This window comes from Plecotus auritus (genome assembly GCF_963455305.1).
Source record: "Plecotus auritus genome assembly, chromosome: 9".
In the NCBI taxonomy this organism is placed as follows: Eukaryota; Metazoa; Chordata; class Mammalia; order Chiroptera; family Vespertilionidae; genus Plecotus; species Plecotus auritus.
Genome location: NC_137783.1, coordinates 149,688,598 through 149,716,586, shown reverse-complemented (window position 1 = coordinate 149,716,586; position 27,989 = coordinate 149,688,598). Strand labels below are relative to the sequence as shown.

Below are 27,989 nucleotides of genomic sequence, written 5' to 3'. Positions count from 1 at the left end.
TGCCTGCCTGCCTGCCAGCCTGATCACCCCCCAACCACTCCCCTGCTAGCCTGATCGATGCCTAATTGCTCCCCTGCTGGTCCTATTGCCCCTAACTGCCCTCCCCTGCAGGCTGGTCACCCCTAACTGCCCTCCCCTGCCAGCCTGGTCACCCCTAACTGTCCTCCCCTGCAGGCCTGGTTGCTCCCAACTGCCCTCCCCTGCCGGCCTGGTAACCTCTAACTGCCCTCCCTTGCCAGCCTGGTCACCCCTAACTGCCCTCCCCTGCTGGCCTGGTCGCCCCCAACTGCCCTCCCCTGCAGGCCTGGTCGTCCCTAACTGCCCTCCCCTGCAGGCCTGGTTGCCCCAACTGCCCTCCCTTGCAGGCCTGGTCCCTCCCAACTGCCCTCCCCTGCTGGCCTGATCGCCCACAACTACCCTCCCCTGCTGGTCATCTTGAGGCGGCCATCTTGTGCCCACATGGGGGCAGCCATCTTTGACCACACGGGGGTGGCCATCTTGTGTGTTGGAGTGATGGGCAATTTGCATATTACTCTTTTATTAGATAGGATACTTTACTCAGGGGTCAGAAAATTATTTCTCGCCCTAACCGGTTTGGCTCAGTGGATAGAGCGTCGGCCTGTGGACTCAAGGGTCCCAGGTTCGATTCCAGTCAAGGGCATGTACCTTGGTTGCGGGCACATCCCCAGTAGGGGGTGTACAGGAGGTGGCTGATCGATGTTTCTCTCTCATTGATGTTTCTCTCTATCTCTCTCCCTTCCTCTCTGTAAAAAATCAATAAAATATATTTTTTAAAAAAAGAAAATTATTTCTCCAGTGCCTAACACAAAACAGGCATTTGATGATAAATGTATATATGGAAGCTGCCATTGAATGGTGTGCTCTTGGGAATATATTATCCTCTGCCTTATCCATTCATTGCCTTAGTACACTGTCAACAGTCATTCCAGAAACAGTGCCTGCACAGGACCAGGTCGTGGGGTAGGATTTGTGGGTGGCTGCTGTTAGGGCTGCAGTCTTGCCCCATCCTGTAGTCTTCAGCAGTCAGGTGGTGGAACTATTTGATAACCTAGCAGGGCCCTTTAGCTTTGAGATTTGGTGACCCTAAATGCAGAGCTTGAGCAGGTTTGTCTCTAGGTTCCACAGCTGGGTAAGAAATGGAAGGAGGGGGAGATGGGATCTCTGAAGGACCAGAGCGGGAATGATGGTAGCGCTCCTCCATCTCCCTGCACAGATAGTCACTTACTGTTTTCACAGCACCCTGTCCTTGTCCCTCCCTAACATTTATCACAGATATAGCTAGGGTTTGCTTCTCTACTAGGAACCACGTTTTGTTCACCACTTAAATCCTGGCTCATAGTAGGAATTCAAATTAATTCAGGAGCTTTTAGTGTGAGGGACCTCAGTGGACTCTGAAATGGTCTATGTACCCACAACATGCAATTTTTCATGTAAGAACTGAGGTTTAGAAATTAACACATTTGTTCCTTCTCAGCAGTCTTCTTACATTGGATAAAAGCCAACCCTTTCCCCAGTGTTACCTATTCTAAGGGAATGAAAGGATTTTCTAAGGGAAAAACAATTTATGATTCTGCAAGGCTATTTTCCTCATACAAGGAACCTATTCTACCATCTAAACCAGCAGTCGCCAACCTTTTGGACCTCACAGACCACCAGTGGTCTGCGGACCGCTGCTCCAAAGATTTCTGTAAACCAGCAGTCGCCAACCTTTCAGACCTCACGGACCATCAGTGGTCCACGGACCACTGGTTGGTGACTGCTGATCTAAACTGTCCAATACAGTAGCCACTAGCCACATGTGGTTAATTGTAAGATTTAAAAAATCAGCTTCTCAGCTTCATTAGCCACATTTCGAGTCCTCAATACCACATGTGGCTAGAGAACCGAAGATTTTGGTGAGGCCAGCAAACCTGTATATATTTATTTGCTTTGCAGGGTATGTTGCAGATCAATCACAAGGAAATCCCAGTATCTTTGCTTTATTCTCCCTTTTTGTGTACTTCACTACTAGTTGAAATATATGCACTGACAGGTTAACCTCTCTACATTGTTGTGTCCTACCCCCAAAAAGCGGGAAAATTTTGCTTCACCTAGGTCAGGATTATTTTAAGTGTAAGGATAAAATATGTGGGGAAAATGCTATATAATTATAATAGTCACAGGAAATCAAAATTAAAAAAATTTTTTTATTGATGTTTAGAGAGAGGAAGGGAGAGGGATAAAGGATAAACATTGATGCCAGAGTGGAACATTAATTGGTTGCCTCTTGCATGTTCCCACCTGGGGATCCAGCCCATTACCCGTGCATGTGTCCTGACTGGGAATTGAACCAGCAACCTTTTGGTGCATGGGACAGTGCCCAACCAACTAAGCCACAGCAGCCAGGGCAGTCAGAATTTACATGTCAACATCCATATAGGATACAATAAAGTTTAAGTAGGGTTGAATCTGTCATTAAACTTATTTATGGGGATCTAAGTAATAGTAATAAAAATGTCTATGTCTTTTTGTAAAAAAATTCTAGAGGACACATTTCATTGCAGAACGTTGTCACTGCCAATCATTAATATCCTCATTTTTCTGCTCAAAACATTATGACGTTTCTCTTCTTTTGATCTATCACAACTATCTTATTCATTTTAGCCAAAGTTTAATCCTAGCAGAATATTAACACCATGGGAAGAGAACTCTTAAAATAGTTTGTAAGTGAATTTAAACAAACACACTCTGAAGTCAAATGGAATCAGCCTGAAAGGTCCTTGGGTATGCTCTGGCTCATCCTTTTCCCGATGCAGCTTCTCCCTTGTGCAGCTTACTTCTGTTACTACTGACCTGGGTTTGCTAGCCTTTAAACTGGAAAGCGTAGCTCTGGTTTTTAGAAAGGAGGAGCATATTTATCCATGTCTCAAATGCTAGTTAGCTAACTTCTCTCCATCCTCTGCTGAGGCCACATTACTTCACTAAATACTTCTACAATCTAAATTTGAATTCATTTGAATTTTGTAGTTTGAGCACAACTGAGAAAGAAGATAATGGTTGTAAATAATATTTCACACAAACACAAAAAGATACTTAAGTGTTAGAAACGTTTATTTGTCAAAATATTAAAAAAAAAAGGAGGAGTGGAGCAAAACAAGGCTAAATTTCAGCAAATGCTGTACCACGATCACATGTCAGACATAAAAAAAAAAAAAAAAAAAAAAAAATCCCCAACCCCACCCCGTGGTCCTAGCAATTTCAGAAGATTAGCTTCAATGTTAAGCCCAGAGCTAACAGAAGAGGAAAAGGTTGCTTGCCACTAAATGGTCATTTTAAAGGCTAAGGAGATGTTTCAGGTAGACAGGAAGGAGGATTCAACTCCTATGGAAAGCAAGATAAGAGGGTTCCACTGTACAGGAAAAAGGGGGTGCCAGCATAATCCTTACCTAGGGCTGCTCAGAGGCTGGGAATATAAGGAATAGAATGAAAGGCTATAGACCCTCATATTAGGAAAAAAGAAAAGTCAACTTAGAAGAATTAAATTAAGAAAGAAAACATAGTTGGTCACAAACTCCTTTGTTTACTGAAACATGAAGCAATGGAAACATCCCGGCAAAGGGGACCGCGCGAAGCAAGTTCTCATATATGACCGCAGCCCGAGGGTTCAGTCCACAATTATCCTACCTGAAAGAGAGCACAACACAAGAGGCTTACACAGTGCCTGGAGAGCAGCTTGGCTCGGATACAAGGGCCCTGGTCCTGTCCTGTATTCCAGGGGGAAAAGAACAAAGAACAAAACAAAACCAAGTCAGACTGGATCAAACTTATCCCATGTAATTACCCAGGACTCTATTATGACTATATATAGGACTCTACTTACAGCTATAATAGAACTAGAAGCAATCTATCTGGAAGACTGTTGTGTTGATGATAAATACATATTTCTCATTTTCTTATCCATTTTTCAGGCAAGACAACTTCTGTGATACAAAGCTATTCTCACTATGCCAAAGGGCATACAGACTATCAAGAACTATAATTTAATTTTTGGGTCCAGGAAAAGCAGAAGATGCTAAGATCTCAAATATGGCCAACTGCTCTATTTATTCTAAATTTGTATCATCTTTCACAGTAAATAAGTTTTCAAAAGGAACAATCACAAAGGGTATCAAGGAGTGTTTGTTTACCCTCCAGCATACCTACAGATCAGTCATAGATTTAGAACCATAATTCTAGTAGTTCCCCTAATTGACCACATACATCTCCCTTATCAAATCAAAAGAAGAAATCCTAAAATTCTCTAATTCTTCCATTGATGATGGAAGCTCCAGACACCAATGGCTGGGGGGAAAAAAAAGTTAACTCACACCAAGCTCCTCTACTTATTACAGACAAAGGGCCAAATCTTGGTCTTGATCTGTGCCAATGGACTTCAAAAGCTGTGACGTTCTTGAATCAGTTCTGCTAGAGTGAGACCCGAAATTGGATCCCCAACAGTTCTGGAGTATTTCATCCTGGCAGCCTCATTACCATCAGGCTCCTGGGACTGCAACCAACTCAGGGTTATTCAGTCCATTTGAGGTTCACACCTGGAAGGTAAGTTTCTTTAAAAGTCATCGTTAAAAAGAGGTTAGTTGAACAACCACTGCTTGCACTCAAAATTCACTTTAAAATACTATATACTAACAATATTTAACTTTGAAACATTCAAGAGAAAAAGTTATCTGACAGATAAATATTCACCTTATTTTAGAGGCATATCCCATTTCATGGCAGATTCAGCTGTATTAAAAGTAAAAAGTAATGGCAAACTACACAGGTTGTAAGGTTATCAACTTCATGCACATGAACACACTACTGCACAATGGTCTCAGGAGATCCCAGTCTTGTCATGGTCTCATGGTCATAAGGGTATCACCTGCCACACGTTCATGCCAAATTTGCTTCTCACTATGACAAAGGGCAGTTCCTATTGCTTTGTTTTTTTCTAAGCATATACCAACGGGGGAAGTTAGGAACCCTGAAAACTCAGTGGTAACTAAGTTTAACTTTGTTATTAGACCTCCCATTCAAGTGATTCTCAATTTCAAGGTACAAGGAAAACCAGGAGAGTAGAAAGTTGACATGATACCATTTCTACTTGAAGTGATTTGTCAATCTAATTACTCTTGCCCTCCTAACATCTTTGCATTCATTTCCTGAAGTAGGAAGAATTAAATTCCCAGGGTCACCTGTGGGATTTTATACACATCAAAAATTATCCGGTTTATCTAGTTCCTTAAATGTTCCTCTCAAACCAAACAAAACTTGCTGGGAAAAAAGGGAAGCATCAGGCTGTACATGAAAGTATCACTGACTATGCAGAGATACGGCTTAGTGCCTATGTACAATGAGATGCTCCAGATCAGCGGTCGCCAACAGGTGGTCCATGAGGTCCGAAAGGTTGGCGACCGCTGGTTTAAGGAAACCTTAAGGAAACCTTTGGAGCAGCAGTCGCGAACCGGTGGTCCGCGGACCACTGGTGGTCCATAAGATCCAAAAGGTTGGCGACCACTGCTCCAGATTACTAAAAAGGAACTTCATGGGACAGTGGCATTAAAACATTCCGATTTCAAGCAAGTGTCTTATAACTAAACACTGAAAATTTATAAACTTTATTTGGCTTATAGCTATATATTAGAAGAGGTTCCTCTGATAAAGGTTAATGACCCAAGTAGTAGTTTTATTAGCCAATTGGAAGTCTAAAGCTATAATTAAAATTCTCACCGTGACATGCATTATTAACTCCTGAACCTGTACTCTTCAGTTTACATCACAGTGACTTTAGTGGAAAGATAATGGGTTTAGGAATCAGCCAGGCCTAAGTTTGAATTCTGGCTCTACTTCTCAATTACCAGATGACTCCAGGCAAAGTACTTAACCTGAGGCTTAGTTCCCTTCTCTCTACAACAGAACATACTTTAAAGGCTTATTGTGTAGGTTAAATGATACGATATATACAGAGGGCACTTAACAAGTATTAGTTCTCTTAACTCTGTTTCTGTAACCCAGATTAGTTTACAATTAATTTAACAACAGTATTCTCACTAACAAACTCAGTTTCTTCTCTCAGAAGGAATAAGATTGTTGGAGTCAAAACACTAAAACCTCAACAGGCCACATGAACCTCTGGCTTAAGCTAGAGCAGTGGTCGGCAAACTGCGGCTCGAGAGCCACATGCGGCTCACGAGCCGTGGTTTGCTCCTCTGTTGACTAATGAGTTTGCCGATCACTGAGCTAGAGAAATATTTAAACAAGTAATTTATACCTTTAGGATACTAATGTCCTGACAGCAAACAGGTGGCTTTACCTTCCCCTCTGCAGCATGGGTCTCTTTCAAGGGAACTAAATGGAATCTTTTAACCACACCTACCCCACTCTCACCTCCAGTTTTTAAAAGGCTGAGTACCGCGCTCGGTCCATATACTGCTCCCGTTCATACCGGGCCATGTCATACAGAGAATTCCGTGCAGCTGCTGAAGCCTGAGACAGCTCACTGTCTGGCCCATAACCGTAGCCCTCTCCAACTGTGGGGAGCACAGCTGCAGCACGACGAATGGGGCTCCTGTCCCTTCCATAATAGGAAGAAGTGGTGGCAGCGGCAGCAGCCATAGCAGCTGAGGTGGCAGCAGCACCTGAGTTCGGCAACAGGTGTCTGTCGTAGGGATCAACAGAAGTGGAGTTGAGGTGACTGGTCACAGCTGTGTTCTGGACTTGAGGCAGATGGGACATGGTCTGTTCTGCGTAGTTGTATGCAGAAGCTGCTGCTGCTGCTGCCACTGCCTCATAAGAGCGAACCCGGTAACGCTTATAGTAGTCGAGTGCTCCATATGCATCGTTGTAATACATGGATTCCCCATAGCCCATGGTGTAAGGCGTGCGCACAGCTCCGTATTGTTCATTATACTGCTCAGTAAAGTCTGCTACGCGACCCGTACGATCTACTGGGCACTCTTTAGACCAGTGCCCCTCCTTCCCACACCGATAGCAGCCACTCTGGTCTCCCATCCCAGGAGCAGTCCGAAGGCGGCTTGTAGATAATTGCACGTGCATTCTTTTGCCTTGAGAAAACAGATATAAGATTTATTATAACTCACTGAGAATTTTTTATCCTCCACAAAATGAAAGTAAACTAGTTGGCACAAAACACACATACATACACACACTCCTGAGATTCTGTTTCAGCAAACCCCTCCAAAAGCAGTTAAAGTTTTACTATAGATAAGAGCTAGAAAATTTGGGTCCTCAGAGACCAGTCAACACTTTCTACTTACACTAGGTAGACTGAATTCCATCCTACATCTGTCTCCACAATATACAGAAATGGAAAGTTTCCACTTTTCACTGCTAAGACTGTGAGATTTTATTTTAAATGGGACTATGAGATTGTAGCAATTCAAAACCTGCCAATTCTTCCAAATCAAATATCCAACAAAACCTCAGTTATGCCAGATTTGGAAAGTATCTTACCAACCTCTCCCTGATTTACTCAGGGCCACATTAGGCCTGAGCATTTACTGCAGCTTAAAGACCACAGCAAACTTCTAAGTCCATCTTGTTTCCTCCAGCCATTATTGCAGGTGTCACAGAAGGCTATGTTGGTTACACAAATCATACCTGATTCATCATATACTTTATAAGTTATAAGACTCTTCAGATTTCAACCCCACCCCCACTTTTTTCAGCATGCCTACTGTGGGAAAGAGTACTATTTGACCAAGGTCTCTCAACAGCAAAATGAGATCTTGAAGCAGTACTGGTTTCTTAGGGATGTTGTGCTCCCATGTAATGGAATAATTAACATTTCATCCTGCCATGTAGTTTACAGTTCTTTAGAGGGGATTATCTATTTGTTAGAAAAATGCAGCATTTGTCTAAAGTCCTCTGGGCACCCATACAAACAAGCCACATTCAGGGGATGACCAGCACTAATGAACAGTTAAGAGAAGAAACAGTTTTTGCCCTGGGTTTGTATACCACCAAGCCCAGGCACCCTTACTGATGAAAGCATCCAAGGTCTTTAAAAGCAGTTTGAGAAAATGGGTATTTGGGGCAGTATTTAGTCTCAAACTGCCTAAGACAGTGGTTGGCAAACTCATTAGTCAAAAGAGCGGCAAACCGCGAGCCGCAGTTTGCCGACCACTGGCCTAAGACTTTGGAGATCAAGTCAATGCTTTTCAAATTATAGCCAAAACACAGCCAGTACAGACATCACTCTTAAGGGCTGCTCAGAACCAATTTCCCCCCTCCACGATCAGCAAGTTGCTCTCTCTTTGACAGACCTTGTTCTGGATGCAGTTATGCGATAGGAGGCCTCGTGCTCCACCATCCTGTTGGAAACAGCCCGATTCAGGACGGCAGCCAGAACAGCGCCATGCACTGACCCTGAGAGGGGAGCGGGTTAGTGCAGTAATATCACTTTAGTCAAACTCATTTCTGCCCAATGTCTAAGATTCCTACCACCCCAGTTTCCAGCAGTTGCTGCCTCCAACTTAAACCCTTTCTTTAGCAGAAATAAAGGTGCTCAGAGTTTTACTTCCAATTGCTAGCAGAGAGGCAGTATCCACCATCACCATTGATACAGCCAACAGATATCAAATGGCAATAATTCTCTGAAAGCAGCATTTAGCCATCCCACTGTTTTCAGAGATATGAATATTCTTATTCCAATTCTTAGAAGTTAAGGGCCACATGCTAACTATGCATAGAACAAAAACACATAGACTTTTTGCTCCAATTTATATAGAAAGTGTAGGGTTCGCTATAATTGAGACTGGAGCATTACAAATTATTTGTCTTTTAACCATGCATGGTGACATTAATCTGTGTGACAGACACAAACTGTGCTCCAATTGTGAAGTCAGAGTAACCATGCCAATCTAAAAAGCAGTCAATCCAGGAAACTTAGAAATACATTTTTAAGGAAAAAATTGCAATTTAACTTGCTCTTTACTTTTATAGATTTTGGGTGCTTTTCTCTCTTTTTTTTTTTTTTTTTTTTTTTTTTTAGAAACAAAAACCAGTGATTTTTCCTTGATGCTTCTGTTAATTCATCCAGTCTTTATCCCTGCTTTAAGGAACTTCTAAAGATCTAAAAGATTGGAACTTCTAAGTTTATAGACATCTGTGACAAAATCTACCTCTAGTAGTAACTGTGAAAAGGACTTCGGTTATTTTTACTTATTTATTTATGTTTTTACCTAGAACTAAAAGATTTATAATAGAAGGGATAGGTGTTTTTTTTTCCAACACAATCTTCCTGAAGATTGTAACTATGCTTTTAATTTAAATCCCCTAAAGTTTTTATAATAATTGAAAAAATACTGTGCTTCTCTATTATCTTAAGGAACCAGAGCAAATAAAACTGAAAGTAAGCCGAAACCGGTTTGGCTCAGTGGATAGAGCCGTCGGCCTGCGGACTGAAAGGTCCCGGGTTCGATTCCGGTCAAGGGCATGTACCTTGGTTGTGGGCACATCCCCAGTGGGAGGTGTGCAGGAGGCAGCTGATCGAAGTTTCTCTCTCATTGATGTTTCTGACTCTCTATCCCTCTTTCTTCCTCTCTGTGGAATATCAATAAAATATATTAAAAAAAAAAAACTGAAAGTAAATTCTACCACTCTCCTACACTTGGAAAACGTAAAGATTTCCTGAGACCTTCAAAAGTTACTGAAATGCACTGCCAACATTTTTCAGAAAACTAGCCCAATAAAAGTGTTTTTTCCTGAATTCTGAAACAAAAAGGAGTATTAAAATGTTGAGGTGGGCAACCTGGGATCCTAATTGCTGAACTCCTATCATTGCCAGGATCCAGAGGCTGGGGATGTAGCTGACACACAATAGTACTTCAATTTAATGCTTGTTTACATATTGGGGGGCGGGGGGGAGAAACACAAGACACCTGAACTCTTAAATATTCCCAGTTCAGCTGCCGGAACTGTTATTTAGGAAGGCTTCTTTAAGGTTTTCCAATGCAAGCTGTTTGGTTTGCTAACTCAATAGGGGTGCAGTTCACTGCTGCTGTGGAGAGGGAACAGACCCTGAAAGACCCAGGTAAACTCAGATTCTGCTGTTTCCTTTTAGAAGTCAAACAAGTCAGAAGCCTAAGTGGCAGTCATTAACATATAAAAGTTCAATTGATGCCTAAAGTGGTATTCTTAAGATGCTACCTTCATTAAATATCTGCAAAGGATTTATCAAAAAATGTGATAAATTGGTATCTAGATTGTATTTTCTGTAAAACTGCAACTTATATCCAACTAGAGGCCTGATGCTCGAAATTCGTGCAAGGGGCTTGGCCCTCGCAGCCGCAGTGGCTTGCCTCAGCCCTCACAGCCCTGGCTTCCTCCGGAAGGTCATCTGGAAGGAAGTCCAGTCTAATTAGCATATTATGCTTTTATTATTATAGATGCTAAACTTTCTCTTGTCATGTGAGGGGGAAGCTGGTTATAAAAACGTCTATGTGTGTAACTTGGAGTACTTCCTCCAGAGGGGTCAGGCTAAGAACATGAAAACCAAATAAAGGATCTTTCTTTCCAAGGATTACATTATAAAAAATCTTAAGAATCGTGTGTAGTCAGATATTTACTTCGTAAAGTAGTTAAACCTGTTTATTAAAACACACATTCCTCTCAAACCAACTTCCCCCAATTAACTGACTTTTATATGCATATTTTGGACTGTATCTCTTTATTCAACTGTGAAGTTTCTCTGCAGTTTTGTGGGTTTTTTTTTAAACAAAGCTCATCTTAGATTCACCACATATTTAAACAAAGGTCATCTTAGATTCACCACATATTTTTTAAAAAATATTTTTTTATTGCCCAGCTGGTGTGGCTCAATAGTTGAACACTGACCTATGAACCATTCGATTCCTGGTCAGGGCACAAGCACCGACTCGATCCCCTACCTCCTGCATGCCCCCTACTGGGGACCGAGCCTGCAATCTGGATATGTGCCCTGACAGGGAATCAAATGGACCATGGGTTGATGCTCAACCACTGAGCCACACCAGCCAGGCTCTCTGCAGTTTATACCTGACTTTAACTGCATTCTTTTTACATTTTGCTTGTTACCTGTCAAAAGAGAACCCACATTTTTCTCTGCCACTATTCATGATTCCCTCCCCTATCAAATGAAAATACTAAATATATCTTTAAAGCTGTCTGAAGTGCAACAGCTTTTCAAGATAAAATAAAAACAAATATATAAGAATAGCTATCATGCCCAGCTGGTGCGGCTCAATGGTTGAGGGTCGAATCATAAACCAAGAGGTCACCGGTTCGATTCCCAATCGGCACATGCCCAGGATGTGGGCTCGTACCCCAGTAGGGATGTGCAGGGGGCAGCCAATCAATTATTCTCTCATTATTTATGTTTTTATTCCTCTCTTGCTCTCCCACTCTGAAATCAATAAAAACATATTTTTTAAAAAGCTATCATATTTTAAACAAGTTTCTAACCATAACAGAAACATTCATTGTTGTGAACACTCACCTTTCACCAGATAGTGTTTTCACTGTCAAAACACTTTCACACCTATACCTCATTCTAGCCTCACTACTATCCTGTGAAGGATGTACCACAGGGGTTACTAACTCTGTTTTATAAGTGGGGGAGATGAAGCACAGGATAAAACACTAGTCCAAAGTCATACGACTAGTTAACAAGAGCAAGTATCTAAGGACTTTTGCCCTAAGCTTTAAAGAGAAGAGCAGCTAAAGGCCAGGGCACCACTGGCTGTGACCAGAGATATTTGCTGCACTATCTGCAATCTCCTCTATTTGCAAACTTTCTTACCTTTTTCTGGTCAACTTTTCCTCTTCTTCCATTTCTTTTCTGTTTTCTAGGTTTAGCAGAGGGCCCTTAAGTACTTCTTAACAACTCTTTTACTGGCACTCAAAAAATTGTGTTAATTTATGACCCTGAGTAGTGGCTGTAAATGTGTGGTTCAAGATGACACTATCAACAAAAACCTTGTAGAACAGTGCTGTCCAATGGAACTTTCTATGATGATGGAAGTGTTCCATATCTGCATTAATACAGTAGCCACTCGCCTTGTGTGCCTTCTGGGTGCAGTACAATTGAGAAACTGAATTTTAAATTTTATTTAATTTCAAATTAATAGCTATCTGTGGACAGTACAGTTCTAGAGTCATCAGATGACCTCCTGTGGTATTAATGACAACCTATGTACCTTTATGATTGGTATAAATAACATATTATTTACTAGAATATCTTACTGGATCTCCTCAGAAGCAGGACCATCATTCCCATCCAATCTAATTATTTTAGAATTTTTTACCTTTAGAATTAAATAATAGATGGGGCAGAATACAGACAGTCTCCGACTTACGGTGGTTCGATTTTATGATGGTGTGAAAGCAATATGCATTCATTAGAAACCATATTTTGAATTTTGATCTTTTCCCAGGCTATCGGTATGTGGTATGATACTCTCATGATGCTGGGCAGTGGTGCCCCATCCACAACTCCTTCAGCCAGGCGGTCACAAGGGCAAACAAATGATATTGTATGGTATAGTATTAAATGTATTTTCAACTGAACGATATTTTCAACTTGCGATGGGTTTATTGGGACATAAGCTGAGGAGAATCTTTAGTCCATGGTTTCTGGCTCTGCTTGAGCTGAACAAATTTGAGCACTCAAAAGATACTCCCCCCAAATCCAGATTCACCACCCAAATTTATAACAAAGGGATTCCTCCACATGTTTTTGTTTCTCTTGCCCACTACAACCCATCACGCATGGTAGTAAAGAGTATAAATTCTACACATCTAACCTCTCAAACATAAGGCTTCCAGGCCATAACAAAAGCAGCAGATAAGCCACAGACTTATCCTCCCTTCTCCCATGAGGTACTCATGCCCAGGCAGATTAAACTCCCAACAGCATTGAAATGAGTGAAGCCTGAAGGATAAAGTAACCCAGAGTTTGTGATTCTATGTAGTTGTTGACAATCTGAAAAGGATTTGGCAAATCTCAAGAATGGTAAACATACAATCTTCCTATTATTTCCAGCTAAAAGGGACCATCCTGCCAGCCCCATGGTCCTGTGTTCTTGCCTGTCTTGACCTAGACCCCACTCAGTTCTGCCAAGACCCCAGAGCAGTTCACCTTGAAACTCTGTGTTGTCAAGGCCCCTGATGGCCTCGACGGCATCCTCTGCCCGCTCCATGTGTACGAAGGCATAATCTTTCACGATGTCACATTCGATGACTGGACCGTACTCCTCAAACTTGGCCCGAAGCTCTTGGTTGGTACAAGTGGGACTGATGTTGCCCACATGTAACTTGGTTGAAGCTTTGCTCTTATTCTTGCTGGCTTCCACATTGATGTTCACCCCGTGCAGCTTGTAGTGGTGCAGGTTGCGTATGGCATCTTCTGCCGCCGTTTTGTCCTCTATGTGCACAAAGCCGTAGTTCTTAATGATGTCACATTCCAGCACCTTCCCATACTGCTCGAAGAGTGAGCGGATCTCCTGCTCTGTGGCCTCCCGGGGCAGGTTACCGATGAACAGCTTCACCATCCTGACGAAAGCCTGAGAGAGAAGAAACAAAATTTCCAAAAGTTAGGGGTGCAGTGGACAATCTCAGTGCGTTGCCTTTGGTTAAATCCTTCACATAAGTTCTTGGTACCTTCAAGACCCTCGCATAGATGTCCGTTATTTTTTTCTCAATAGAAGGAGAAAGGGTTGTTCTTGGGGAGTAGTGAGAGCTGTGTGGGGCACACCAACAGGAGGTCGGGGTCAGTGCATTCTCCATCACCTCTGTGAAATGAGGAGCATTTAAGTGACAGCTTTAGCTGTTCCACGTCTTAAAATACTCTTTTGGGGCAGGAAAGAGAAGCGCTCAAGCCGGGGGCAAGAGGCACATATCTGAGTGTCCCCGGTCGCAAGGTTTTGGAGGGAAATCTGTGTACCTCTCCTCCCTCAGGCTTCACCTTTCAAGATACTCTCAAAATAAGGCCCCTTGGGTCCCAATCCAGGACACCTCCCTATTCCCTCCCCCCCTCCCCAGCGGCCCAACCTGCAGTCCTTGGTCCCAACAAAGGCTCGACCCGACCCCTGCCCCGCCTCCTCCGGAGACCCGGCCCCGCCTCCTCCCGTTGTCTTCCCCGGACCTCCCCCAGAGAAACCCAAGCCCGGGGCCGTCTCCGTCCGCTGAGGCCCGGCCTGGGCCGTCCCAACCCGCCCTCGGGCTCCCCACACACCCACAAAACCCCCCTCTTACCTCCGGGGGGCGGCGGCGGCGGTGGCGGCGGCTCCCGCGTCAGAGAGAACCCTACAAAATGGCGAAGGCCGCTCGAGCCTCCGCGCGACCCGGCCCTTCCTCGCGCGCCAGCTCACGCACGCGGGAGTGCGCGCTCCCCTCCCCTCCCCCTCGCGGGAGCCGGGCGACCAATCCCACGGCCGCATGTAAATAACTGCCCCTGGCTCAGCTCCCGGCGACCCCGACACGGGGGCGGGGCCAGCTGGTGACGGCACTGCGGAGCAGAGGTCAGCCCGCCCCCGGCCCCAACTCGCCAATCACCACTCTGGAAGGGGGGGTCGGTGCTCACGCGTCAGAAAGGTTCGGGACGCAAACACTGCCTTGGTGAAATCAGAAAGCCGGGTGTCACTAACCATCATCACAATGGGTGATGCTATAAGGGCCTGCTGAAGCGGGGGTCGGGGGCCGGCAGCTGATGACAAAGGGTTACCTCACTGGGTCCCCTAAAAAGGGTTGCCAGCTTGGTACCACATTTTAGAAATACACATTTTGAGCAAACCTAGTCATTTTTTGTAAAGCTTTAAACATAATTAAGAACTTTTCATTACAAGCATGTTATTCATTGATGAGGAAACAAAACCAAAGACAGCGGAGCTGGGATAGCTCTAGGAGGCGTTCTATCAAGGCTCCCTTAGTCATGTTCTGTTTGCTTATGTACACCAGAAGACGTGGCTGGTTCTCTCTCTAGCCAGGGTATGAGCTCTGTGTGTCCTCCCCAGAACCGCATCTGTGGTGAGCACACCAAAGGAATACTTGGTGCAAAGGCCCAGAGAGGTTCCTTGATTTGGGTGGGGATAGGGTCTCCACATCCACACTAAGCTGCTGGACAGACAACTGTGAGTCCCTCTCTGGACTAGACAGCCATGGTCTAAGGGCACCTCCTGGTGGCCAAAGGGAAGCTATCAGGTGGGTTACTGTCACCCTTGAACAAAGAACAGACGTTTGTGGAGAGATGGACTGTTTATCTATGAGTAGAGCATGCCAGGGTGATTGTCAATCAGGGTTCCTCACGGTGGAGTGAATTCACACATTCGTTTTAATGATCTCAGAAAAGTAATGGCTTCATAGAAGCTGTTCTGATACCACAGGCACAAACTCCTGATGCTGCCTTCTTCCTCCCCAACTATTTTGATATGTTTCTTTCACTGGGATCGTTTTGCTTCCCAACTATTTCAGAAGAGGCACTGTTCTTGCAATTCTAATAACAGTCATTCTTGTCTCCCATCTACTAGTATCTACCTCTCTTCTTCCCTTATTCTCTTGGCCATTTCCAGTTTTTCTCCACCCTCAAACTTTTAAAACATGTATAGGGACCTCCTTAGCCATTTCTGAAATAGCTTTCACTCGTCTTCACTATACTGACTTCACAAATGAAGGGTCTGAACTTGCTATCATCCACCTTTATGCACTGTTTTGGGTTCTGTTCTCCTCCCCAATTCCCAGAATTTTCTGAGATCATTAAAACTAATGTCCTTTGATCAGTATTAACCCTTCTAAAATTTTTGTTTCACTCATCATCCTTTCTTCAGTTGTTATACAGTTTCTTTGCATAGCTCTGACAGTAACATTCCATTTCTTTCCCGTTTCCTTACTCTTTTTTTTTTTTTTTGAACAAAGAAAATGACAGCTTTAATGAAATGAAACCCTGTTTTTACGCACATTTCACAGATGTGGGAAGTGGGGTTCAGAGAGGCAGGCCACTGGCCAGGTCTGAGATCTCACCCTGGCCTGTGTGACTGCACAATCCCCTGAAGCACAAGGCCACCAAGCCTTTGAAGACCCCAAATCACCCCCGAACCTAGTAGTTGATTACCAGTCATGGTGGGGACACCACCTCAGCTCAGGTTTTGAGGATAAAAAACCAAAGAGAAGTGATGTCCCCACAATCCCCTAAATCCAGGGGGTCAGGTCTCCTGGGGGCTCCCAGCAGGGCCAGCTTCCCAGGTTAGAGCGGGCATATAGCTGAAGGACCAGGACAGGCAGGGGTTCCAGTGGGCCACTGACCTCGGCGAGCTGGGTCATGGTGCTGGCCTCCACCGCGGAGATCTTCCTGGCTCCAGCTTGGGCAGCAAAAAATGACAGGATTCCAGAGCCACAGCCAACATCCAGAACAATCTTGGCCTTGAAGTCCGTGTGGTTCTGCAGTATCGCACGCTGGTAGGTGCCTGCCGCACGTAGTCCTGCATCATGTTCTGCTGCTGGGACAGGTAGCCATAAAACTGGAAATACTGCACGGCGAGGACTCTTCCTTCCGCTCGCTGAACACCGTTCCGGGGTATGGCCCCGGCAGGACTTCAGGATGCTGTAGAAGGAACAGAAATCACTGGATGTAGCGAACTGGATGAGGACGCTGTTGCAGCCCAGGGTGATGAGGAAAGACTGCTTGCCCACGCGGCTGCACTCCGTTTCACGGGACACTGAGCGCTCGAATACACATATATCTTCATGGCTGAAGAGGGCGATGCCTGCCGACTCCGGGCCGGCGCGCACCTCGAGGCACAGCGCCCGCTGCTCCGTGTGCCGCTGGATCTCGCTGTTCGCGTCGCCAATGGCGAGGAGGCTGCACCGGGGAACAGGGACACAGTCCGGCAGAGCCCCACCTATTTCCTTACTCTTATCTATTCCCTTTATCTCCTCTCCCTGCCCCTCAGAGGCAACCATTCTAGTGAGTTTAATGTGCATTATTTTGTTTGTGTTCTTGCAAGACATGTCTTCTTAGGGCACATTTGCTTTTTTCCCATTAAAATGCTGTATGTGGACAATTTCAAAGGGCACAAATCGAGAATATTATAATGAACTCCTAGGGACCTTTTACCCAGATTTGACCATTACATTTTGCTGACACTTCATTAGCCCCTTTACTCTTTTGGAGGAGGGCTGGAGATTTGAAGAGCAAATCCCAGACATAATGTAATTTCTGCTATTAAGGCCTCACTATCTGCTTCCAATTAAAACATCCAGCATATGCTATGCTAATATTACCTGATACTTATATTTAAATTTCCCTAGATTGTTGCAAATATCTTTTTACAGTTGGTTTCTTCTAATTTATGTAAATTGTGTTGTAGAGCTCATTGTTTCTAACATTTTTCACTAAGTGCTATGTTACTGTGTCATAGCTAACAGCTGAGTAATACTTCACAGTATGCAACCACCTTATTTTTCTGATTCATCTCTGGATGTAGGGCATCAGGTTCCCTCCAACTCCCCACCATTGCACACAAGGTTGAAATTAGCATCCTTATGTTGATTATGAATGCTCTACTGGATCCATGTGAGAATTTGGGAGGGTATAAACTCAGGGTGAAATTGCTAGGTTGTTCTCTAGAAACCAGTCCACCCTTCCACCTATAGCTGTGAAATCAATGACTATCTGTGCAGAGAGATGGAGGAGAGCTATCATCATTCCCTCTTCAGACTTAACAATGTTTCTACCTTTCACTTTTAGGGCTGTAGTTCATTTTGAGCAGTGCTGTCCAAATAGAAATATGTGAGCCATATATATAATTTAAAATTGTCTAGTAAACACATTTAAAAAGTAAAATAAACTTTAATACTTTTGAAACCCAATATAGCTAAAAGATCATTTCAACACATAAGCAATATAAAAATTCATCTTTTGTCTGTTTGTTTTTGTTAATCCTCACCCAAGAGTATTTTTTTCCCATTGATTTTTAGGGAGAGTGGAAGAGAGAGGAGAAGACAGAGAGAAACATCGATATGATAGAAACACATTGATTGGTTGCCTCCTGCACGAGCCTCAACCAGGGCCCGGGCCAGGGAGGAGCCTGCAACCAAGGTACATGTCCTTGATCAGAATCGAACCCTGGATCCTTTGGTCTGCAGGCTGACACTCTATTCACTGAGCCATACCAGCTAGGGCAATATAAAAATTCTTAATGAGATACCTTCTTTTTTTCCTCTTCAGTCTTTGAAATCCAGTGAGCATTTTGCACTTAGAACACATCTCAATTCAGCTAGCCATATTTCAAGTGCTCAGTAGCCACATGTGGCTTGTAGCTGCTGTATTGGACAGCACAGATCCAGCATTCACCCTTGGAGATGGTATTAGGTAAAAATGTAAACATGTTTTTTTTTTTAAATAATTACTCCATTTTTATCTGTCCATATTTCCCCATTGATGTGTGGTGCCTACATTGTTGTCTTTTTGTGCTCTAACCTATCTCACATCCCTCTCTGCTCCATACCATTCTGTCTTCTTTCCTGGAACTTTTCTTCCACTCAGATCTAAAGGTGTCTCCCAACACTTACTTCCTCACCTTAGGCTTATCTGCTATGTCCTGTCCTTAAGGCTTCATGCACTCTGGTAGCTTTAGCTGTCATGTGTGTGTTCGTGACGCTCAAATCCCACTTTCATTCCTTTTCCATTCCCAATGACTGATTGCACCATTCTGTAGGACCTTCACTTATCTTTTATACATTAAAATGGTAATTGCTCCATTTTCTCACCCCCATATACATTTCCTCCTAAAATTTCCAATTATTGCTTTCCTCTCAACCCCGAGGCCTGCCTTCTTAGTGTGTAAAATACCCAGATTCCTTGAACATTCCACAATGCTGACTTTTCCTTTATATAATGGGGATTTTACAGTTGTACCTGAAGAACAAGAGGTTATGGTGCTGATGTATTCTTCCATTTAGTCCATGACAGATTGTTCTAGTTACATTTATCTACATGTTTACTATGGATATTTCTAAATCTGATTTTTTTTAAAAATATATTTTATTGATTTTTTACAGAGAGGAAGAGAGAGGGATAGAGAGCTAGAAACATCGATGAGAGAGAAACATCGATCAGCTGCCTCCTGCACACCTCCTACTGGGGATGTGTCCGCAACCAAGTTACGTGCCCTTGACCGGAATCGAACCCGGGACCCCTCAGTCCACAGGCTGACGCTCTATCCACTGAGCCAAACCGGTTTTGGCTAAATCTGATTTTCTTAAGAGAAAGGGATAATTATTCTGTGGTCCATCTGGTCTACCAGATAGCATGGTTGGAAGCCATTCTGGGGCTGGGTTGTGCTAGTCCTGAGCCTGCACACACCTGACCCTGTCTTTGTCATGGCTGATGATAGTCAGGGGTCTGCTCAACCAAGGCCCTTAGCCAATTATGCTAAAGATAGGGCTGCTTTCCTATAAAGATATTCTGAGCCCCCAAAGAAACGGTTGTTTGTGTGTGAATGGGAAACAATGAAAGAACAAAGGTTTTCCTGTAGGAGGCCACTGAGGCAAATACTATTGCTCTGAAACCTCCAATTACCTGGCTAGAGACAAGGGGGAATCCTTTTTTTCCTACTTCACTAGGTCTAGATATCCCCGTTTGTGTATTTATACACTTAGGATGTACTTGGTGGCTTCTCAAGGTATTGTTATGCTATTGCAGTGGACTTGGAACCTACCCCTTATCTGATCCCTGTCTGAACACCCTGGATCTCCTTTGGTGTTTCTCAATAGAGGGTGGGATCTGTAATCACCCTCTATGTGCTCTATTCTCCAGTTGGGCTGAGCATGGTTGAGACTAGATTGTGGCAATGCTCTTCAATCTTTCAGATTTTGGTGTTTGTTTGTTTTTTAGTCTTTTGTTTTTGAAAACAGTTGAGAGAATCACAAGTGAAGAATGCTGTCCACCAGGGAAATAGTCGTTCACTGCTTGTTCACATCATCCTGACCCATGGTGAACTTCTTTGGTCTAAAAAGAGGCTTGACATTGGTCAAACTGGAGGTCATTCTCATGGGGAAATTAGACCAAGGTATGGAGGCTCTCAAAATAATGTGGTTCTTTGAGGGGTTGGAGGCTGGGACAGAATGGAAACCTGACACATAGGAGATGGGAGCCAAAGAGGAAAACATGGGCACAGGCAGGGAGCTTGTGGTCAAGAAAGCAAAGACACCCAGAGGCAGTAACAGAAGCTGAGCTGTTTAATCACCTCCTTGGCCAGACTCAATCAAGGCTGTGGTTGCCCCTGAACAACTCACACCTGGAAGCCATTAAGAGTCGCTGGACATGGAGTGGCCACTCGAGTCAGAGGATGAAGAAGGATGGGAAGGGGGAGCTTCAGTGTCTCTGACTCCATCATCCGGCCATCTTGCCCCCAGGTCCTGCTTCAGCTCTTAGAGGTTCCTGGCTGGTCCCCAGGGGCAAGGCACCAGACAGCGTGCCCTAGCTGTGGTGGGAGAATGACCCTGAGGCAGGGGCAGCCATTCCCCACGTAGCCTACATGGAGGATGCGGCACTGTCCGCACTGTGGTGGGAATAGAGGTTTAAGGCTGGGGAAGAGGGAAACGGGGGGAGTAGAATCGGGGGTTGCCTGGGTCCCACCACCAGTCTGGAATTAAATAGAAGAGAAGGGTTGTCCACGGGAACACTGACTTGTCCCCAGAGACAGTTCCTGGTGATGGGCTGACCTTGGCAACAGACCCTAGCAGCAGGCAGTTGTCCTGACAAGAGGGTGGTCCCTATTGACAGTCCCTGGCAGTTTCCTGAACAAAGGGAGGAGCTGGCCGGGGAGTCTTGCCCCCAACTATTTATTCTTCTTGAAGAAGCTGAAGCGTTTTTCTCGCTCTCGTTCTCTGCCGTCCTTGCTGCGAAGTACCACGGGCCCCTCAGCCCCGACCGGTGATACTGGGGGCATTGTCATGGCCCGGGTCATGCCCCGGGTGGCACTGGGCACCGTTGGCTCTTCAGGCTCTCCAGAGACAGAGGACGCAGTGGCAATGGCTGCATTCACCACCCGTAGCCACGAGCTCATCTCTGCCTACAGGGAGCAGGGAAAGACAACTGGTCAACTTCAAGGTTGCTGCGCCGAGGCCTCCAGCCTGTGGACAGCGGGGAAGCTTGGGAGGAGGTGGCAGAAAAACGGTTTGACTATTTCATGTCATTGGAGAAAAAGACCCCTTAAGACAGGGAACATGCCGAAACCGGTTTGGCTCAGTGGATAGAGCGTCGGCCTGCGGACTGAGGGGTCCCGGGTTCGATTCCAGTCAAGGGCATGTGCCTTGGTTGCAGGCACATCCCCAGTGGGGGGTGTGCAGGAGGCAGCTGATCGATGTTTCTCTCTCATCGATGTTTCTAGCTCTCTATCCCTCCCTCTCCCGTCCTCTCTGTAAAATATCAATAAAATATATTAAAAAAAAAAACACCTTTAAAAAAAAAAAAGACAGGGAACATGTTTTGGTGTGGCCTTCACAAACATCCAGGTGGCACACTGTGGTCTGTCTGATTCCAAAGAATGAGACGCTTAAGGAAAAAGAGAGCAAAGAGGGAAGAAGGGATAATCTACAATTGGAGGGTTCTAAGAATGGCAATGGGGAGGTAGGGGTGTGGGCGGAGAGGGGACAGCTCACCTCATCCTTGGCTTGGAATAAATATTCTTTCCCATCCTGTAAGCTGTTGGGAGAGAGAGAAACCTCAGGACAGAGCTGAGAATCGGGATTGGCCCCATCAGTGCTGGTAGGAGTTCAATCATCAGCCACAGGCCAGGCTGGAGAACATGCCTGCTGGGGCCCTCAGAGCCAGATCAGACACCTCTGCACATCCTCCAGAGTCTCAGGTCTGTGCGAAACAAATGCTTCTTGATTGCTACGGAGGACCAGGATGACCTCACTTCCACCCCAGGCCACGCCTCCAGCTCTGGCTGCTTGCTGGCAGCAGGGGCAGGCTCCCGGAGGTCCCTGGAGGCAGGGGAATGCCAGCACCCTGTCCTCAGATATTCCATCCAGGGCAATTTTCAGCCTGACATGGTCAGCCATCAGGCCTGAGTCTTGGAGCTCCTGCTCCCCTTGGTATGAAATATAATGTACCCCCTCGCCCCCTGCTTTTCCCATCTCTCCACCTGTCCCCAAATGCCTGGCCCTGTAACCCCACCCTTCTTCATCCTGTATCGCTCTGACCCCCCCTCCCACCCTGAGGGTACAGTTCTGCTCCTACCCCAGCTTGAAAACATGTTTGCGCTTCCGATAATCCAAGGCGACACTGCCCTGGGCCCTGGCCAGGCTGACAGGCACTTCTCCGTGGTATGGCACTCCCGTGCTGGCTGCCTTCACATCCTTGTAGAAACCAAGGCTCCCACGCCGCAGGACACAGTACACATTCTGCCACGACCTGGGAGGGGCATGATGCAGGTGACCAAGCGAGACAGGCAGACTGACCAGCTTTCATGGGGCTGGGAGCCCTGGGGAGAGCGTGGGCGTTCTAGGATTTCCAGTGCCACTCTGTTCGTAGGCCTGTCCTTTTTACACCCTCCTGGCCTTCCGGAGGCCCCACTCTACTCCTGAGTCCTACCCCTTCCCTGGAGGACTCTCCTCCTGCAGGGCACCCCCCACTCCTCCCCACCTACTCAGGAAGAGGTTCCGGGGAAGCCTCTTCAGAGGCAGTGCCTGGAGAGGCCACAGCACTGCGCGGCCAGAACCGCTACCTGTTGGCAGCCTTCTTGCCGAAGGCCTCCATCTCCTGCTTGCGGCACAGCATCCCCTCCATCTGTTCCTGGGCAGAGAGCTCTGGGCCTCGAGAGGGCAAGGTGGCAACCCGGGCTGACTCAGATGACCTGCTCTGGGGCAGGGTAGGAGGGGCCGAGCCCTGTATCCGGGTCTGCCTCTCTCCCTGGGGCCCGTTGGTCTCGTCCCCTGGGCCAGACCCCTGTGGGGAAAAGAGTCTGTGTCAACGGGTGAGGGAGCCGGTAACTAGCCTGGATGTCAGAAGCTTGAAGACCAAGAGCTGGGCTTTCTGCCCCCAGGTTTCCTTTGAGCCGCTGCCCTCTCCTGACCTCAGTGTCCCCACCACCCAGCCCATGCCCCTCTTCGTCCCTCCAGGTATCAACACCCACACCTCCAGGAAGAACTCACAGGCCCTTCTGGGAAGCTGCCCTGCTCAAGTCTTTGTTGTTCCAACAGGGGCTACAAGGACAAGAAGCTGTAAGAGTATGTGCAGGGCACGGGGCTGAAATTCTGATAGGGCATAGGGGGTGTGGGGCTCACCTGTGGGGACTCCCCATCTGTGCAGACTCCGTTCATGCTGGCTGGCCGTGTGGGTGCTGGTAGCCGGGGGTGGGTTCTGGAGCAGCAGATGACACAAAATAATGTAAGTCCCGGGGTTGCTTATCTTCAGCCTCCTCTCCTCCCCAGATGCCCCCGCTCGCACCTGTCCCAGGAAGCATCAGGAGCCGTCTGACCGTCCACTAGGATCCCTCCAGGCAGACTGGCTGTGGGCTCTGGCGCAGGGGGCTGTTTCCTCCGTTCCTCCTCTTCCCTCTTTCTTTTCCGCTCCTTCTCCTGCTCCTCCAACTGTCAAAACATTCTGAGGTCAGAGCATAGAAGGTCTCATTTAAAAGGACCAGGGAGTTGGGGAAGATGAAATGTCTCAGCTCTGGTCTGATGAAACAGAAAGGAAACTACAATTCCAAAAGAAGGCGGGGATGAGAAGAAACGGGGGAGGCGGTGTCTCACAGCGTCACTCAGGGGAATGACGACTCCTAAAGCTGTGGGGACAGCATGGCACTCTTGGCTCACGTCTGGAGATGCTGGTGCAGTGGGAGGAGAGGGAACTGTTTTCTTCCAGCAGAAGGGAGCACAGGCTCGGGGTAGCGGGACGGGGCAGGGGCATCCCTGGGGTCCTGTGGCCCTCACCGCGGTGAGCTTCTCCAGCGCACTGAACCGCTCCTCCCAGGCCACTGCTGACTTCTGGAAGGCCTCGTGCCGCTTGATGAGGTTCTCAACTTCATCAACTGTGCAGCCCAGCTCAGCACTTCGCACCAGTGGCTCTTGGCTGCACAGCCAGGCCTCCGCCATACCTGCATCTCTTCCAAACACGAGCACCTCCAAAACTGCAGGGATGGGGGGGTGGGGAATCACAGGAAGATGGCAGGTCAGAGTGGACACCGGCAGAGACTGTAACCATATCAAGAACAGGGCACAGAGAAAGCTACTGCCCCAAAGCAGGAGCACAGGGCAGAGCCAAGGGCGGGAGCCTTGAATTCCATGCCCAGTATTCCTGGTCTTACTCTGGAAACTACAGGGTTCAAGACTCCCAGCCCCTCCTGGCAGGGCCTGGCACCCTCACCAAGCTGGAGCCAGTCCATCTTCTCCTGCCACTTGTCTGCGGTCTCCTGGCGCCGTGTCTGCAGCTGAGACAGCTTCTCCGAGATCTGGGGGGCAGAGATGCGAGTTAGCACCCCGCTGGGCTTTTCAGGGTCTCTGGGGGACTGACACAGGGGAACTAGTGATTTCTGATTTCAAGAGGCAGACAGTTTGGGGAGGTGGGGGGGGGGCATTGAATGGGACTCCCTGAACAGCACTGAGGGGAGAGAGAGTGGAAGGTTTCTGTAAGGATGAGGAAGCAGAAAGACTTGGGAGAAAACACAGCACTAAGGCCGCTGCCATAAGGATGACCTGGTTATGCCCAGGCCTCGCCCACCTCCTCAGCTGCATAGTGGCTCCTGGCGAGCAGCCCCTGCCCCATGTCGATGCAAGAAGAGAAGCGGTCGGCCCTGGCCTCGATCTCTGCTTTGATGCCCTGGTGGTTTTTGATAACCATGTCTGCAGAGGACACATCCCTGGGGGTACAGAGACCACATCACAACACTGCTGCCCACCACCCTACCCCAGCCACCAGCTCCCAACCCCTGTAGGCCACGGGCACCGTGGGCCTCACCGGGGCCGCTCCTGGGCATCCATCTGCAGGTTCACCCCGTCCATCCACAGCATCAACTCCCGGACAGCCACGAAGAAGCGGAACTTGTCCGTAGTGTCCAGCAGCAGCTGGCGGCGGGCAGTAGAGTTTCCCTGAAGCTGGGCCCAGGCCTCCGTCACGGCCTGCATATGGCGGCCGATCTCCTCGGCCTTGTCTCCCGCGTAGGCCTTCTGGAGCCGGTGGCCATCGTCCTGCACCTGCTGGACCTGCAGGGCCCAGCTCAGAGTCAGGCAGAGCTGGAGACTCTGAGGAGCTGCATTCTCCTCCCCCACGCCCCACCCTGGCCTCTGCTCGCCCGGCCTGCCCATTTACCAGCTGGAGGAGCAGAGGAGCAGGGGTGGGGGCTGGGAAAGATGACAGCTGGTGCCGAGTAAGCGCTGTCATACTCTCCCTGTTGGGTCCCAAGTGGCAGCCTGGGCTCAGCCTGGGGAGCAGCCCTTTAAAAGGGCAACTAGCCAGTTGGGCTTTCAGAGGCTTGTCCAAGACCTGAGACCTCAGTTATGGCTAGAATGAGATTTTCAGCCTGAAAGAGGGACTTGGATGGGGGAGGGGGGTGGTGACTGGGTTTAAATGGTTGAAGGAAGGATCTCTGCTTGATTTGTGTGGGTCTAGAGCTCTAGCTGGGTGGGACCGATAGGTGGATTTTAGTACAACATGAATACTCCAGCCTCGGGACCATGTGACAATGTCACGGGCCCTCAAGGAGGCTTGTCTTTAAAGGTGTGAATGTGGTGGTGAGATGTCCTCTGGCCAGAGATGTTTCTGTAGAGCAATTCCACCTCATCCCTAAGTGGCCTTCCAGAGCATGCCAACCCCTGGCATTTCTGAGGGCCCCCTGGCCTTTTCTACAAAGTCTCCTCCAAGCCACCCCTGACCTCACTTGCTTGAGTCAGACCTGGGCGCTGAGGGCCTGGATGTCATGCTCGAAGGCACAGTGCCGGCGCTGCAGGGCTTCGGCCGCGTTGAGGTCTCGGCCGGTCCCATCGGGAAGTTGCTGCTGCTTTTGCTGCACCCGCGCCAGGGCCTGGCGGGCCCCGTGCAGGAAGCGCTGTAGCTCATACGCAGCTGCCAGCACCTGACCCCGTGTGTCCAGCAGCTCGAGCAGGTCAGCCCAGGCCTCGTTGAGGCTGTCCTTCCACTCGGCCACGGTGGCCCGGGCGGCATGGCCCCCATCGATGAGCCCGTTGGCCAACGCGTTGGCACTATCCACGCGCTCCTGGCCGATGGTGCTCGTGTCCCGGGAGAACTCTCGGAATTTGTCCCGGAGCATCTGGTGGAGGGAACAATTGCACAGACATCTCTGACTCTGGCCCCTGCCTAACAGAATTGGGCAGCGGAGGGGGCGGGGTGAGTCTTCTCACCCCAAACTGAGAACCCACTTCTCTCCCCTGGGCCGCACGGACCAAAATAGGTTGCAACAGCTGGGCTGAGCCCATGAGCAGATGCAAGTGGTTCCCAGCAACCCTGGATTTGAACACCTGGGCCCTCAGCAAAGGCGGTGGGGCACTTGCAACCTTTAGCCTGCAGACAGGGATACCTTACACTGTCTAGTTCTATTGGAAAAGAGTGATCGCTAATTTCCTTTCCACCCAGTTATGTACACAGCCCCGTCCTCCTTTCTGCACAATTCTTCCACTTAAATACCTCAAAACCCAGGAGGACAGTGCTGCGCAGCCGGGTCAGCACCCACCCCGTGGAGCCCTGCGCAGGATGGGGCCCTAGTCTCCCAGTGGGGCCCCTACTCGCCCAGGAGCTGACCTGCGGCTGGTGTCCTCTCCGCACTCACCGTCACGTGCTCGTAGTCCTGGCCCAGCTCGTGGGAGGCTGCCACCACCTCGCGCTCCTGGATCCACTGCTCCAGGTCATCCAGCTCACGGCGCAGCTGGCACAGCCTCAGGTGCTCCTGCAGGCGCTCCCGCCGCTCTCCGGCCAGCTCCTTCAGGCCAGCGTACAGCTTGTCCACCTGGGCTTGGCGGATCGATATCCGTGTGCTGTGGGGGAGGGGGAGCGGCCCAGGACTTAGGATACCCCGCTCGGATCCCCAGCCTGTCCCGTAGAGTCCTGTCCCTCTTAGCCAACCAACTGCACCTTTCTGGATGGATCTGTGTGCACGGAGTACGGGAGGCTCCGTGATCCCTGCACCTTCTTGGAACTGCTCCCCTCTCCCCCAGGCGCTGGGTCCCCTGATGCCGCTGTGCTCACCTCTCGGGGTGGTCGTGGTCAATCATGTCTTGGCTGCTGGCTGCCAGCTGGTGGATGGTCTGGGCGTAGTCAGCCAGGGCTTGCTCCAACACCTGATGCTTCTTCACCTCGGCCTGGGCGCTCAGCTCATCCTGGGGACCGGACGGCGGGCATCAGGGAGGGTCACGGGGAGGAGAGAAGCAGGTAACAGCCTGGCTCTGCCCTGGCCTCACCTTGGCTTTCTCCTGGCCCATCATGTGTAACTCCTGCTCCCCCATCCAGGCCTCGGCCTCGGCAGCATCGCGGTAGAACTGCTGGGCTCGCAGGGCCTCTTCGAGTCGCCTCCCTCGAAGCTCCAGCTCATGGCTCAGGCGTTTCCACATTTCCTGTAGCTCAGCCAGCTCCGGGCCTGCCGCGGCCGCACCCAGGGCACGCTGCCGCTCCCTTAGGTCCGCAATCCGTGGCTCATGGCCTTGTATCTCCTTTTGCAGCGTCTGTCCCCAGCAGCAGAAGGGGACACACTGAAAAGCTTGCTAAGGGACCCCACTACACCTACTCAACATCAAGACCCCTCACACTCTTGCTTCTCTTCCTTCCTGAATCCTCTGCACTTCCCCTCCCTCCTGGCCCAAGGATGTGATGGTAAAGCTCCTGCAATTCCATGATCTTCTCTGGAGGGAACCCACCCTCCCGTGGCAAGGGAAGGTCAACCACTGAAGTCTAGGATCACACCCGGCATGGGGGGCGGGGCAGAGAAACCCCAGGTCTTAAGAAA

The 27,989-nt window shown here is 48.0% G+C and overlaps 3 protein-coding genes across 12 annotated transcripts in view; 1 reads left to right on the top strand and 2 right to left on the bottom strand.

Annotated features, from left to right (window-relative positions):
• The window catches only part of LOC308257445 (RNA-binding protein 14), a 45,689-nt gene extending 33,082 nt beyond the window's left edge, over positions 1 to 12,607 (top strand). For 2 of the 3 annotated variants that reach the window (XM_080687049.1, XM_080687040.1), the window contains exon 3: positions 4,392 to 4,528. In XM_080687049.1, the coding sequence (XP_080543175.1) occupies positions 4,392 to 4,468 (77 nt within the window). In that variant the 3' untranslated portion in view covers positions 4,469 to 4,528. Of the gene's footprint in view, positions 1 to 4,391; positions 4,597 to 12,470 lie in introns of those variants that run through there. The other variant, XR_013961586.1, reaches the window with a different exon arrangement.
• On the bottom strand, positions 1,550 to 17,883 carry RBM4B (RNA binding motif protein 4B). Of its 6 annotated transcripts, none has more exons than XR_013961588.1 (5): positions 16,333 to 17,883; positions 13,175 to 13,598; positions 6,424 to 7,100; positions 4,368 to 4,589; positions 1,550 to 3,764 (listed from the first exon to the last, which is right to left on the bottom strand). XR_013961588.1 is itself a non-coding variant. In XM_080687051.1 (4 exons), exons 1-3 carry the CDS (start codon positions 17,035 to 17,037, stop codon positions 6,433 to 6,435), a joined length of 1,797 nt encoding a protein of 598 aa, XP_080543177.1. In that variant the 5' UTR covers positions 17,038 to 17,883; the 3' UTR covers positions 1,550 to 3,684; positions 6,424 to 6,432. The 6 variants fall into 6 exon arrangements, 4 of the variants coding, with proteins under 4 accessions (XP_080543177.1, XP_080543180.1, XP_080543179.1 ...); XR_013961589.1 differs by lacking the exons at positions 4,368 to 4,589; positions 16,333 to 17,883 and adding exons at positions 8,322 to 8,424; positions 14,290 to 14,435 and having other exon boundaries at positions 1,550 to 3,684; XM_080687051.1 differs by lacking the exon at positions 4,368 to 4,589 and having other exon boundaries at positions 1,550 to 3,684.
• A 2,362-nt stretch (positions 17,884 to 20,245) lies between these two features.
• Positions 20,246 to 27,989, bottom strand: part of SPTBN2 (spectrin beta, non-erythrocytic 2) — a 38,874-nt gene continuing 31,130 nt past the window's right edge. For 2 of the 3 annotated variants that reach the window (XM_080687660.1, XM_080687662.1), the window contains exons 23-37: positions 27,448 to 27,708; positions 27,236 to 27,366; positions 26,820 to 27,024; positions 25,929 to 26,303; positions 24,995 to 25,239; positions 24,758 to 24,896; positions 24,404 to 24,488; positions 23,971 to 24,167; positions 23,486 to 23,628; positions 23,323 to 23,398; positions 23,191 to 23,241; positions 22,764 to 22,984; positions 22,277 to 22,450; positions 21,694 to 21,736; positions 20,246 to 21,104 (exon numbers count right to left, since the gene is read on the bottom strand). In XM_080687660.1, the coding sequence (XP_080543786.1) occupies positions 20,871 to 21,104; positions 21,694 to 21,736; positions 22,277 to 22,450; positions 22,764 to 22,984; positions 23,191 to 23,241; positions 23,323 to 23,398; positions 23,486 to 23,628; positions 23,971 to 24,167; positions 24,404 to 24,488; positions 24,758 to 24,896; positions 24,995 to 25,239; positions 25,929 to 26,303; positions 26,820 to 27,024; positions 27,236 to 27,366; positions 27,448 to 27,708 (2,580 nt within the window). In that variant the 3' untranslated portion in view covers positions 20,246 to 20,870. The remainder of the gene's footprint in view (positions 21,105 to 21,693; positions 21,737 to 22,276; positions 22,451 to 22,763; positions 22,985 to 23,190; positions 23,242 to 23,322; positions 23,399 to 23,485; positions 23,629 to 23,970; positions 24,168 to 24,403; positions 24,489 to 24,757; positions 24,897 to 24,994; positions 25,240 to 25,928; positions 26,304 to 26,819; positions 27,025 to 27,235; positions 27,367 to 27,447; positions 27,709 to 27,989) is intronic. The other variant, XM_080687661.1, reaches the window with a different exon arrangement.